Genomic DNA, 15190 nt, shown 5'->3' with positions numbered 1-15190 from the left:
TAGTCAGTTTCTTTCTGAACTTCAGTCGGTAGATTTACATAAAGAGACCTGAAGAATGATCAGAGTTCAGTTCAGAGAGAGAGTCGAGAACATCGTCACTTGTGTCATATCGCCAGAGTCGTATCAGTGTCTCTCAAGATCACACGTGTACTGTTTTATCGACGTTCAACTGTATATCACCTATATCATCATTAAAAGAAGTAAGGTGCTTGTGTGTAACCCTCGACTTGCACATATCTAACCACTTACCCACGCAATCCACGCTACCATATCTACATGATCGGAAAACATCAAACGAGCCACCACATTTGTGCTGCTATTATCCCCACTCTGAAGATCACATCACCTCTACATCCAGAACGATCAACAGTGGGTCACCATCAAGGCAGCAATAAGTGAGTGTGCAGAGACAATTTCGAAATAAGTTTGTGGTGATTGTCGGTGGTAACAGCAAGTGATTCATACCAGATATACAAGAAGAACAACAACAACAACTCCTATAACACAACAACAACAACTACAACTACAACAATAACAACAACAACAAAAAAAAAACAACAATAACAACAATGAAACTACTACTACTACTACTACTACTACTACTACTACCACTACTACTACTACTACTACTACTACTACTACTACTACTACTACTACTACTACCACCACCATACATACCCTGGAGCCTTGTCCTCCCATCTCGTCAACAAGCCATCGTTAACAGGCTGTGATGGCAGTTACCCCCTTTCATGAATGCTTAACGATCTCTTTGGCATCTCCCGCTCCGTCCCCTTCCCTTTCCCTCATCAAGCCCACTGCCATTTAACCTCCTTCACTTCCTACTCCGTCGTCATCATCATCATCATCATCATCATCATCATCATCATCAGCTTCTATGATTCCACTGCAGATTTCCTCCAAGTCTTATCTCCTTTGGCTGTTTGTCTGAAGCAGGGGAAAAATGTAAATGTAGATATAAACAAAATAGAATAAAGTGAATGAATAAATAGATAGATAAATAGAATAAAGTTTCTCTCTCTCTCTCTCTCTCTCTCTCTCTCTCTCTCTCTCTCTCTCTCTCTCTCTCTCTGCTGTCCACACCTCTTTTCTTCACTATTTCTGACTTGCCAAATTATCACTCTGTTCATTTATTAATTGTTCTTTCACACACACACACACACACACACACACACACACACACACACACACACACACACACACACACACACACACAACTGCCAAATTACATAGTGGCTATTCGAAACTCCCTTGTTATTTCCTTACAAGAAAAAAACTCACTGAGGTATTGAAAGAAAATTCGTATCTCTACTAATAAAATAAATAAATTAGTGAAAAAAATAATAAAACAACTTGCAAGTGGATAGTTAACTGTACACAAAAAAAAAAAAAACAACAACCACATTTACCGCAGAAATGGTGGTATGCTTGCTGAGGAGTGCAGAGGGAAGTCAAACAAGTGATATTATTGTCGAGTTTTACTAGCATGTTACTAGGAAGGTCACGGCTTCACAACACCAACACTCACTCACGCACACTGCCGCCAGAGGGAGGCGCTGAGGGGGCGGGAGAGGGTGGTGGCGGGGGTATGGAGGAAGAGGAGGCGTACGAAGAGAGAGAGAGAGAAAGAGAGAGAGAGAGAGAGAGGGGATATTAAGAGTCCTCTCCGTTATGGCCCTTCTCTTCCTCCTTTTCTCCTCAACCTCCTCTCCTCATATCTAACTGACTTGGAGAGAAAAGAGACAGAGAGAAGGAAAGGAGAGCACATTACAGTTCTCTCTCTTGTTCTTCTCTTTTTCTCTTATTATTCACCCCTCCGTTTTCTTCTCCTTTTCTTCTTCGGAGAGGGAGAAAGGGAGACAGAGATGGAGAGAAAGGAAGCCCTCTCCATTGTTCTCTTTTCCCTCTACCGTCCTCATCTCTTCTTTTCCTCATCTTCATCTTCATCCTCCTCTTCCCCCTTTCGCCATCAGCACCCTCTGTTCCTCCACGACACCCCTCCTCCTCCTCCTCCTCCTCCTCCTCCTCCTCCTCCTCCTCCTCCTCCTTTCCCTTCCCTCCATCTTTTCCTCTTTTTCCCTCCCTCCCTCCCTCCCTCCTTCCCGATGACACACCCATGATGAGTGTTTCATCTCCGTCTCACACAAATCACTCCATGAAATACAGGCGTCGGTCAGTCACGAAACAAATGAACATCAGTACGCGATAATGGCTCTAGCAGGTCATAATAACAAAAAACTTCCCCTATTATTTCTTCTTGCTTTCTGACAGTGGTTATTGTTATTATCTATTCCCCTTTTTACAATATATTAAATATGATATAATATAGATACTTTATATATATATTTTTTGGTCGCTATGTGGTACTGTAAAAAATGAGATATATCTGTTTATTTATATATATTCATCTGTGATACAATAAATAAAGTCTATCGTTCTCTCTGGGACAATAAAGTCTCTCTACGGTATAACGCTACGGTACGTATGCATAACTCTGTCTACCTGTCCTTTCCTAGTAAATTCCTTTCATAACCAATGTTACAGTACTTCAAAATATTCAGTACGTTATGAGCACACACCATTGAATTACATGCAGCAGAATTAAAGAGAAGAACTTACTTAATCAGATATATACTATAATACACCACACGTGTAATGCATAGGATATAATATATATGCTATACATTACGTGTATTAGTAGTACAAGATACATAATAGTACATAGGTGACTTCACATTGCTAGTAAAATTTGATTACTGGTAAAATGTCCCACACCAGCTCACACTAAAGTGACACACACACACACACACGCACACACACACACACACACACTTACAGCTGCTGCCCGTGTGTGTGTGTGTGTGTGTGTGTGTGTGCGTGTGTGTGTGTGTGTGTGTAAATGGCAGGCAGCAGCAAGCAAACACACTGTGTATGAGAGAGAGAGAGAGAGAGAGAGAGAGAGAGAGGATCAGATACGAAACTGATTCACACACACACACACACACACACACACACACACATTTACCCCTCCCAGTACACCAGACTGATATATATTTTCTTTAAAAAGACGAGATATACCGCCCAGCACTCCCCCTCCCCCATCCCCCCTCCCTACGCTGGACGCTCCTGCCCCTCCCCTCCCTTGCCTAGTCCCCAGCTTCCCCAGCACGGCAGAACGAAGGAATGCTCACTCCCGCCTCACTGCAGTCCAACATGATCCTGTGGGTTACTATGCTGTCCATTGAGTTACTGAGCCACCACCTTATGACCCGAACGTTCCTGAGTATTAAGGTTGTCAAACAACTAGTGATTGATTCAAATCTTTTTCATTAACATGCGATAGTTTCAGAGAGAATTGTTGATGTGAAATCGTTACCATGATGTATTTTTTTTTTCTTTTTTTTCTGTATAGAATTCTTTACTATGTTGCCAATTTCCTTATTTTCTTCATACACGAGATTGTCTAAGAAAGAACTGATGATGTGAAAGTCTTAACATGATTTTTCCTTTCTTTTTTTGTATGTAATTCCTCACTATATTACTTATTTTGTTACTTCCTTTCCACACGTGATTGTTTCAGAAATTAGGTAGCATCATCAAGACACTCTTGTCCTCTCTGTAGGATTCAATTTGTGAGGATAAGAGATGATGAGAAACACCTCCTGCTCGGCCCGAATAGTGAGTCATTTGAGTATCTCAAACCTTTTCTTGTGAAGCACAGACGATACACGGAAACTGAGCCGCAGTGTTTCTCGTGTTACCTCAAGGTGTCAGTGGCTGGACTTTTGTGTCATCGATCTTATCTGTCTGCATTTTTCCCAATAGACCTGTTATTTTCATCTTCAGGTAACGTGAATATAAACTATTTGCTCATTACATATATAATATGACTGATTTTATCATTAGTGAATAGTATTCTTATATATTTGTCTTTCTTTTCCATCAATGATTATGAATTTCATCGTTCATTAAAATGGAGCTTATATATTTATATTTTCAACAATAATTTTGAACTCTATATACGAACTCTGTTTATTTTTGACTTGTGGACGAGTAAGGCAAGGTGCGTCATCCTTCGTTCTGGGCGAAACAAATAAATCTATTAACCAATAAATACAAAGTGGTAATTATGAATGAATCCCCATCACTGAACACTAGCCTATGTACATAAATAGCTCACACAAGTATGTATGCATGTATGTATAATATGCAAGTCAACCAATTGCCTAGAGTTTCCATACGCATTTCCGAATTCATCCAAGGGGAAAAATATTTCAGGTTATGAAATGCAACACTCGCTCCGGCGTGCCCAGGTGTAGGAAAAAATTTACGTACCCTCATTCCAAGTAGCAGTTTGTCGGCGAAGTGTTGCATTTTGCTTTCCTTGAGTTTGTATAGTGATCCACTTCCAGATAATATTGCACGCACCTAATGTTTTAATGTTGTACATGCCCATATAATTTATATTAACATTCACTTCAAAGATTAATATTAAATTCAACATCACGCTTGAAGTGTCTGTGTGTTTATGTTGCAAGTTCTTGGTGATATTTTTTTATGATTATTGCCAGTTCTCTGTGACCTCTTCAAGGCCATGATCTACAGGACCAATTTGTTTATGAATTTGTCATGTTCTTAATTATGATATCTGTGAGGAATGATTTAATGGTAATGCTGTGGCTGATAGATTAATGCTATGGCAATCCGCATGTCCAGACAGTGACAGAAATACTGTAGACTGTAATATTGCACAAGTTTGATATTTGCTTAGTATAACGAGGATTTATAACGCATCACCGACCTTTTTTCCTCGCATTAACGGCGAACAATCAAGATTTAATTTTCCAATTTCCCCACCGTAGAAAACTGAAGGCAATTACGACCTCTTCTCTAAAGCTGACTAGTGTTTTATAAGATACTGGTCCAGAAGCCAGACAAGAGGCCCCGAAGCTTTACGAAGCCTTAGAGTGAAGCTTCTTGGTCCAAGGGTGAAGCATCCAAGGCCTCGCGCGGTGAATGTCCGAAACGCGAACACGCACGAGGACATTTTTTTCCTACTCATGAGGCTACGAAGGATGAGTTAAAAAGGAGAAGGATGGAAAGAGCACACCTTTAATACTGCAATTTGTGGCCGTGGGAGAGGAAAGGACAGCACGGGAAGAGGGCGTCTCAAATGTCTTCCAAAAATAGATATGAAGTAAACATCTGCTGCTTGATTCCTTCTCTCTCACGACCACTTACTCTTGGTGATTTCCTTCCCCTGGTGGAAATCCATAAAATATCTTTGATTCGCACTAAGGAAGCCATCGAGATGAACCCACGACGGCCTTTCCGTAGCTATTACTCAACACCAAACACGGACTACGTTTTGGAAATGATAATAACGACACTGCAGTATGACGAAGCACGGCTCACTAAGGTACTCACGGGGGGATGGCGGCTAGCTGGCTGGCTGGCTGAGTAAAACTTGCTCTAGTCGTGTTTCCTGCTACATTTCGGGAGCCATTTAACGTTTCTTTTCACACAAGTACCCTTCAGACTTCCTTCACTTAAACCTGTTTCCTTTTGTTTGAACCTTCAAATATTTTCTATTCCCATTAGTACTTTGCTTCTCTAACACGTGTTTTATGCTACATCTGTTCATTCTAACACTCTCCTTGCTTGCTTCACTCAAAAGTGTTTCCTACTGCGCCTGGTCTTATTCTAATGCTCTCCTTTCTCGCTTCTTCACACATACAATCTGCCGACCGTTATCTTGTCATCTCTCTCATACCTTCACGTTCAGCACGACAACATTTTCTGTCGTCAAGAATTGACCCTCCGCCTCTATTCCTCATCCGTCACTTACACAAAACAAATTACTGCTCAGTCATACCTCTTCATCTGCTATTTTCTAATTAGAAAGTAAGTTTCATCTCCAGAAACTCATTGTTTCATTGTTATCCCAACACTACGTAACCATCATTATCATCACGCCACAAGCACATCATCATTGCCAACCGTCAACAGCACTCGCCCACCATTACCACGCCTCTAACATTGCCACACCACAACCGCGCTACCATCACCACACCGCCATCGCCGCCGCGCTACACAGCATGTAGGAAGAAGCACATTCAACGGGAAAAACTAAATCCACAAGTGGCCAAAGCATCGGGAGTTTCTACAAGGGACTGGACGTTTTCCACTGTCTTGGCGACTATGATAGCAACGAAGCGCGTTCAAGCGGTGAAGAAAAGACGGAAGCCTTCTTCACGGTCACTCACATCACAATGTAAACAAACAACTTCTGCGGCCGTTTTGGCGTCTGGCGGCCTATAGCAGGAAAAAGGATATCGCAAAAACAAGCGGCATCAAAATATAATTCATCTGCATCACGTGAAAATCAGCCACTTTAGCTACAAATTGGGTGAGTTAGATTGATCTGGATTAGTTTAGATGAGTCTGCATTTCCTTACATTACATCGTTAAGATAAGTAAAGTAACCACAAAATACCTTCACTAGTGTACTCTGGAACTGATTTATTTCTGGTTTATCTTATTTCTTATTCATATTTATATTCCTTTCTTAGGAATACAACAAAATAGTAGGAATATCGCATTATCTCTGGAACTGATCTGGTAAATTTTTAAATCCTAGTTACCTGGAACATTTAGGAACTGCAATCAGGTTTCCTCTTTCCATTTTTCCTCCTGGCCAGCTTTCCTCACATGCAGAAAGAAAGAAAAAAAAAGCACATATATGATAAATGCACAAGTACATAATTACCAGTCTACCAGTCAATCAATCCATAAACATCCCAAGTGTCTTAAGTGGTTGATCTTCGCGTAATCCATCTATCTTGTTGACGTAATGCTGTAAATCGATTCACTAAGCCTTAGATACCTTACAAGCTCCTTATCTCTCGTAGATTGAGCTGGACATGCTGAGGTAATTTCTTGGGTCTGTAGTACTATGATAAGTGACCGGACGTCTCTAATCCCACGCGACACAACGAGGCAGACCCACGCTAACGACGCACGTAACTAACTTTTGCATTGGTACTTCCCCAATATGATTCACACCCAGAAAACAGAAACAAAAGGGGAATTCTTGGCGTATTTATCATGTAAAAAGATAGTCATTTTACGTTCGCTGAAGACGGAAGATCCCCAGAAATCTTTATGAAGAGAGAGAAAAAACAAATACAAATTATTGGCGTATTCACAGCGTTTAGATAAAGTTAATTTATACTTCTATTCTCTACTGACAAAAAAAAAGAAAGAAAAAAATGTCAGTATTATTAATCAAAGAGAAAGGTACGAAAACAAGGAATTCTTTAGCATATTCACAGCGTAAAAGACAGTTAGTATTTCCTATATATAGAATATGAAAAAAAAAGGTATCAGGCAAATAAAATAAAAAAAACAATACATATTTAGCATATTCACAGCGTTAAAAAAAATAATAAAGCTGTCTATGTTTCTGACAGACAGAATGTAAGTTCTCATCAATGTCAGCTAAAAAGAAAAAGAAAAAAAAAAAGATCACGTTTCCGTGCTCCCGTCAAGCTGCCAGAGGTCACCAGACAGATCATGCCGTCTTGCCTGCTTCAAAAAGACCTCAAATTGACGAGATTTCTACTTACAATAGAACATCGAGAGCCTTGCATACCATTTTCTTTAACACGTTTCTTTCTTCTGGCGACGTCGTGGCTGAACTAAGACAGAACACGAGGGAGAGTTGTGAGGCTGGTGAGGGGCGACGAGACGTGAAGGACGATGCTAGGGCACCAAGCAGGCGACCCTCACTCACCATCCCTGACATGTAAACACATCACAACACCGCCTGCCACCACTAGTACCCTAACACTCTAAAAATAGTGATATATGTCATTATGTATAGGTATTTAAGTCCTCTAGAGTCTAGATATATGTATACCAAAACCCTCAACCCTGGACAAGATAGTACTTATGCATATACTAGTAGTAGTTACGTCATACAGAATACGATCTCATTCTCATGTACTGTAGTGGAAGAAATGCAAATCTTCATCCCAGCACATAATCTTTCCTTTGTCGTAGTTAGTCTCAGGCTTCATATTTTGGGGTTCTTTCCTCGTTCTCGCAACCTGTACCTATGTATGGTCTGGATAAAAAAGGAGATATACGTACGTATCTTTACAATATGATAGCATTGTCTCTCCTCATCAGTCACCTCCCGTTTTCTCTCATTCGCACAGTATACAAACGAAAATATAAACAGAAAAATCAAAGAAAAGATTACATTTTGTAGCGTACATAGATTACTGACGAGAGTTACGGTGTGGAGAGAGAGAGAGAGAGAGAGAGAGAGAGAGAGAGAGAGAGAGAGAGAGAGAGAGAGAGAGAGAGAGAGATTACTTAACTAACTAGTGATGGAGTATGAGTGAAGAGGATGATTGTGAGTGATGGTGACAGGTAAGATGGGCCAAGGATGGAGGGCGGGGCTGGACTGGGTAGGGCGGATCGGGCAGGGGTGGGGGGAGGCACGGGGTTCGATACAAATGGGTGAGGACATAGGGAAGGAACTGCGAGAACTGAGAGATGACAGAAGGAAACATTCTCTGCGGGCAAGCGTGTCTCTAGCAGCAATGGAAGGAAAAAAAATAAATAAATAAAAGGGGAGAAATTAAGGAAAAAGATTAAACGTTAGGAAAAAGACGAGAGGAAGGGAGATATACTAGAATTAAGTGTTTAGATGAAAGAAAACCAAATAAAGTATGTTCTGCGTAGTTTGTGTAATAGAAATAGTAGTAGTAGCAGATGTTGTTGTTGTTGTTGTTGTGGTTGTTGTTGTGTGAAATGAGCAGTATATAAGTGAATGTATGAAAACCACAATAAAACTGATGATGATGGTAATGTACATTGTAAGATACGCAGTAAGTACGTTGTTGTCTTAATTGGTAGAAGTTCAGTGTATGTTAACTTTGTTGTTGTTGTTGTTGTTGTTGTTGTTGTTGTATTAATGTGTACTGTTACAGTGGCTTAGAGTTATAGTAAAGTTTGTATTGTTTGCGGAAGTTATTAATGTCAGATGAATTTGCAAAGCGAATAGCATTCAGTAGTAATAGTAGTAGTAGTAGTAGTAATAGTAGTATCAGTAGTAGTAGTAGCAGCAGTAGCAGTAGTAGCAATAACAAAAAGGTCAGAACAAGTAGTAGTAGTAATAGTAGTAGAAGTATTAGAATTAGTAATAGTAGAAGCAGCAGCAGTAAAGCCGTAGTAACAGCAGTAGGGGGGTCGGTATCACCCAGGGGCACGAGGGAGCAGGGGCCGGGTGGGGCTGTAAGCGGTCACCCAAGCTGGGGGATGGAGGGCTGGTGAGCGGGGAGCAGGGCAGGGCAGGGCAGGGCAGGTCAGATGAGCGTCTCCATGAGGAAGTAAGACGGGGGTGACTCTCCTTGTCCCTGCTCCTCCATCATCCCCGCCACGTCCTCAAAGAATTCCTCCTCCTCCTCCTCCTCCTCCTCCTCCTCCTCTAACTCCTGCACCACGCCCTCCTGCCACCGCACCCTTACTCCCTTCCTCCTCCCTCTACTACCACCACCACCACCTCCTCTTCCTCCACCTCCGTCTCTCTCCACACCATCACCCAGAACAGTCTTCTCTACGGGGACCTCACTTTTTCCTGTGGCCACTGATATCACACCACCATCACCACCACCACCACCACCACGACCTCCTCCTTCTCCACCTCCTTGCTCTCCATTCCTCCTGTCTCGCTCCTGCTGCTCCTCCTTCTGGGTGGTAGGGGCCCCCGGGTCGCGTCTCTACATGTTGCAGTTTAGGTCCTGCGGTTGAGTGACGGGGACGAGAAGCGCTGAACTGGGGGCCTCTTGTCAGAAACTCGTGTCCAGGATGGTGAGCGAGTTGGCGATGGTTTCGTCCTGTGAAGAGGAATGGAGCGAGTTAGTAAGACGGGGAATAGTAGTAGTAATAGTAGTTCGTAGTAGTAGTAGTGGGAGGAGGAGAAGGAGAAGGAATACAAAGGAATACAAAAGAAAACAAACAGCAACAGCCTTACTGGATCTAACAAGGCTGTCTGTGTGACTAGACTACAGCTACAGATTCTATGAGTAAAAAGTAAAGGGACAGCAAAGTTTAAGGAAAGACCACCATACAGCGTAGAGAAACGGTCATAGAATGTGACAGGAAAGGTTGAAAGAGGAACAAGTTACTTCTATCTAAGGGGAAGGAGAAAGACGAGTAGGAGGAATAAAGACGCAGTGAAGAAGAAAAAAGAGAAGGGGATAAGACTGAGTTGCAAGAAAACGGTGAAGAGGACGAAGAAGGCGAAAAAAAAAAAGTAATAATGCTGACAACAAAAAAAGAAGGGAAAAAAATTAATTGCCTGTATGGGTGAACAAGTCGACGGGTGGTATTAGAGACAGAGATTAAGAAAAATAAGTGTTTGTACTGGTAGAAGAAAGTGGTCGAGTAGGATTTATTAAGGAAAAGTTAAAAGGAAAGAATACAGATGAAAAGATCAAAGACTGTGATATTAATGAGAAAAAAAAATGGAGAGAGAGAGAGAGAGAGAGAGAGAGAGAGAGAGAGAGAGAGAGAGAGAGAGAGAGAGAGAGAGAGAGAGAGAGAGAGAGAGAGAGGTAAAACTAAATTAAAGGAATAAAATGAGAGGAAGAACTAAAGAAAAGGAAGGTAATGACAAAACTAACTAAAGAGACGAATAGAGAAGAAGAGGAGGAGGAGGAGGAGAGAGTAAACCATTGAAGAAAGAGGAAGGGACAACAGAAGGATGGTAATGTTGATCGGGAAATCAATAGGGATGCGATGGGAGGAGTTAAGCTTTGGGAAGGTAATACTGTTTGGGGAAAGAAGCGAGGGAAAGAAGCGAGGGAAAGGAAAAGGAAGAGGTGAAGGAAGGAACAATCTTAAGGTACGTATATTGGCTATGAATGTAAGATATTTTCACCCCTCTAGAAATTTTTTTTTTTTTCCCTTCCTGGACATTTTTCGATGTTTTTCCTCGTGGTCATTTTCCCTCTTGATTATTTTCGTTCCTGGTCATTTTCCCCTCCTGGACATTTTCCGTCTTGGTTATTTTCCCTCTTGGACATTTGCCTTGTTGATCATTTTCCCTCTTGGCTTTTTTTCCCCCTCCTGGACATTTCCTCGTAGACATTTTTCTCTCCTGGACATTTCCCTCATGGGCATTTTTTTTCCTCCTGAACATATTTTGACATTTTTTCTCTCCTGGACATTTTCCCTCCTGGTCATTTTCCCCTCCTTGACATTTTCCCTCCTTGACATTTTCCCTCCTGGTCATTTTTCCTCCTTGACATTTTCCCTCCTTGACATTTTCCCTACTGGTCATTTTTCCTCCTGATCATTTTCCCCCTTCTTGATTTACTACCTACTACATGTAAATATTTTCAAGCCTCGATGTTTCCCTTTCTAGACGTAAAATGAATAAATAAATAAACAAATGAATAAATAAATAAGAATAAAAATGTGACAGGCGTGAGATGAGAAAATTACCACAAAAAAAAAAAAAAATGAAGGAAAGGAAAGAGATTGGATGGATGTTGTCTTTTTTTTTCCAGGAAAGGGCGCTGCACAATAGCATGAAAAGAGGACAGAGGGGGAAATCAGTAGTGAGTAATAAGACAAAGAGAGGATGGCAGGGGAAGGGAAAATAGGATATTGACAGACAAAAGAAGCAAAAAGAATGAAGGACACGTACGTACGAAATAAAAAAAAAAACGGAATAAAAGGAAACATTTAGGGTTATGTACTGGCAGGAAATACGAGGGGAAGGAAAAAAGGAAGGAAGGAAGGAAGGAAGGAAGGAAGGAAGGAAGGAAGGGGAGGAAGATACAAGGAACGGAACTCAAAGGAGGGAAGGGGATAAACGAAAAATAGAAAAAAAGACAGCCAAGGGAACAATATGTGGCTCTAATGCTGACAGGAGGAAAGAAACGAAAAGAAAAAAAATAATAATAATTGGGATCAGAAGAAAAGCAAGGAAGGAAGGGAAAGAAAAATAGAGAGAAAAGAAAGCGAAAAACTTAAAACGAGGCCACGAAAGAAGTGATAAAAAAGAAAAGAAAAAAAAAAAAATATATATATATATATATATATATATATATATATATATATATATATATATATATATATATATATATATATATATATATATATATATATATATATATACATATATATATATATATATATATATATATATATATATATATATATATATATATATATATATATATATATATATATATATATAATGCCAAAGAGAAAATTGGTAAAAGGAAGGATAATACTGAGCTGAAAAAGAAAAGGAAAGCATGGAAAGGAAAGTTAAGAAAAGATGGAAACAGAGGAAGACGGGAAAGAATAAAGAAAATGAAAAATTGTGATCCGATTGTGACGAGAGAGAGAGAGAGAGAGAGAGAGAGAGAGAGAGAGAGAGAGAGAGATTAAGACTAAACCAAGAATGAACCGTCTCAGATAAAGAGGAGAGGATAGGAGTACAAATCGATTAAGAGACGAGGGTGGGAAGCCAGAGTTAAGTGTTTGTGTGAGAAAAGGGAGTGGAGTAGGGAATTGTAGCTGAAATGTACCTCTGACAGATATGAGACTCCTGGGCGAACACTGGAAAGAGAAAGGAGGACAGGCGGATAAAGAACAAACTGTGCGGTGTATTAAAATAAAGAGAGAAGGGAAAAGTTGAGAAGCAAGGAGCAGACTGGAAAGTTAGCTGATACGATAAGTGAAAAAAAACAGGTTCAGTTAGTGAAGGAAAGATAAAGAAAAAGATAATTAAACGAAAGGAAGGGAAGAAGGGTTTGATAAAAGAAAAGTTCAAGAAAGGGTAGATGATAACAATAAGTAAAAGTGCAATAAACGAACAGATATAATCCTTAGAAAAAATAATTCTATGAACGTAAAAGAGAAAGAAGTAAAGGGAAAAACTGTATTGCATCAAAATGGAGAGAGAGAGAGAGAGAGAGAGAGAGAGAGAGAGAGAGAGAGAGAGAGAGAGAGAGAGAGAGAGAGAGCACTCGTGAGAAGTTAATTAATGTGATAAATGAAAAGAAAGCTTAGTTGGTAAAGGAAAAATAAAGCAACGGATAATAAAAAAAAGTAAAAATAAGACGGGTAAAAAATGCGAGAGTGTTTTAATGAAAGAAAGACTAAACAAATAGTAGGCTAAGCAAAGAGTAGACTAAGCAGGGTAGACTAAGGCTAAACAAAGAGTAGGCTAAACAAAGAATATGATAAACAAAGAGTAGGCTAACCGAAGAGTTCACAAAAAAACAAAAAGAAAAAAGTAATCTAAATAAAGAGTAGTCTAAACAAAGAATAGGCTAAACGAAGAGTAGGCCAAACAAAGAATAGGCTAAACCAAGAGTAGTCTAAACAAAGAATAGGCTAAACGAAGAGTAGGCTAAATAAAGAATAGGCTAAACCAAGAGTAGGCTAAATAAAGAATAGGCTAAATAAAGAATAGGCTAAACAAAGAGTAGGCCAAACAAAGACTAGACTAAACAAAGAGTATTCATATGAACGGATAAAAGTGCAATAAACAGATAGAAAGAGACAATAAAGAATAAATAGATGAACATATGTAAAATATAAAAGAATAAATGATTAACTATTATATGATGAGAGAGAGAGAGAGAGAGAGAGAGAGAGAGAGAGAGAGAGAGAGAGAGAGAAAAGAAGAGTTGAGAAGTAAGAAGCACGCGTGGGAAGTAAGCTGATGTGAAAAGTTAAAAGGAAGAATTAATAACGGAAAGATAAAGAAAACGATAATTAAGAGATGGGTAAAAATACAATTAGCTGAGAGACAGGCTTAATAAAAGAATGGTAAAACAAAACGGTAGAAATAACAGCCGGAAAAAAAATATAGTGTAATAGAAGAAATAATAGAGGCAATAAAAGAAAAAAAATTGCGAAGAAGAAAATACGGTGAAAGGGAAAACTGTAATTATCAGAGACAAGATTCAATAACAAAAAAAAAAAAAAAAAAAAAAAAGACGAAACTAGAAAATGCTGTAAACTGCAAAAAAATATAAGTGAAACATTAAACAATACCAAATACCAAACGACAAGAATTGAAAAAAAAAAAGAAATATCATAGTAAACTGAGATTCAAATAAAAAAAAAATATATATATATATGGATAAAAAATGGTGTGGATTGAATAGAAACCAACATAAAGGTATAAAACAATAATGATAACCGCCATAAATACCTTCCAATAAAAAAAAAAAAAAAAATGACAAAAAGAAAAGAAGAGAATAATAGACATCAAAAGACGAAATAGAAAGGAATAAAAAAGAACCACTACAAATGAATGAAGGTTCGGTCTGCTACTTTTTATTAAGAGAGAAAGTCAGGACAAAGAAAACCAATATAAGCTAGACGGGTAGCTGGAATTTTTACACACACACACACATACACACACACACACACACGCACTATGGAATAATGAACAAAGGAGGTGGGGAACGAAATGAGACGTACTTAAATAAAAAAAAAGTGAGAGAGACAAGGAATGAGTGAGTGAGGGATAGAGGAAAGTGAGGGAGAACAGCTAGAAGGAAGAAGCTTGGTGCGTGTGTGTGTGTGTGTGTGTGTGTGTAAGAAAAGAAAATGAGGGAGGGAAGGAGGGAAGGAAGGCAAAGGTTATCCGGGATGAGATTGGGGAATATGGGAGGACAAGAAGAGTGAAGGGAATAAGAAATATAACGTGAAAGAAGAAGAAAGGACCACAAAAAATAATATAAATAAGCAATAAAAGTTGCTGAAATTAACATAGAAAAGAGAAAAATATGAATAGTAAGAGAAGAAATATAATTCAAGTAAGAATCAAAGTGGAGAGAGAGAGAGAGAGAGAGAGAGAGAGAGAGAGAGAGAGAGAGAGGAGAGAGAGAGAGAGAGAGAGAGAGAGAGAGAGAGGGAGGGGATAGTGGTGCATAAAAGTAATAATAAAAAATAAATGAATAGAAGGAGGATTCGAAGTAGATAAGATTAGGGAAGAAAGTGAAGAGGAGAGTGTGGAAGAGGAACAGAGAAGAAAGATACTGAAACAAAAAGCTTGTGGGAAAAGATGGAGGAGAAGGAGGAGGAAGAGGAGATATACAAAAATACACAAGAACATATACTTTTT

At 39.4% G+C, this 15190-nt stretch overlaps 1 protein-coding gene across 2 annotated transcripts in view; it reads right to left on the bottom strand.

Moving 5' to 3' along the window:
* Window positions 1-3517: 3517 nt before the first annotated feature.
* Window positions 3518-15190, bottom strand: part of LOC135113866 (Kv channel-interacting protein 4-like) — a 125675-nt gene continuing 114002 nt past the window's right edge. For both annotated transcript variants that reach the window (XM_064029490.1, XM_064029495.1), the window contains exon 8: window positions 3518-9926. In XM_064029490.1, the coding sequence (XP_063885560.1) occupies window positions 9879-9926 (48 nt within the window). In that variant the 3' untranslated portion in view covers window positions 3518-9878. The remainder of the gene's footprint in view (window positions 9927-15190) is intronic.

The sequence above is a fragment of the Scylla paramamosain genome, chromosome 2 (genome assembly GCF_035594125.1).
Source record: "Scylla paramamosain isolate STU-SP2022 chromosome 2, ASM3559412v1, whole genome shotgun sequence".
Lineage (NCBI taxonomy): Eukaryota > Metazoa > Arthropoda > Malacostraca > Decapoda > Portunidae > Scylla > Scylla paramamosain.
The sequence above is the reverse complement of the archived record's forward strand: the minus strand, read 5'-3'. Positions and strand labels throughout refer to the sequence as shown.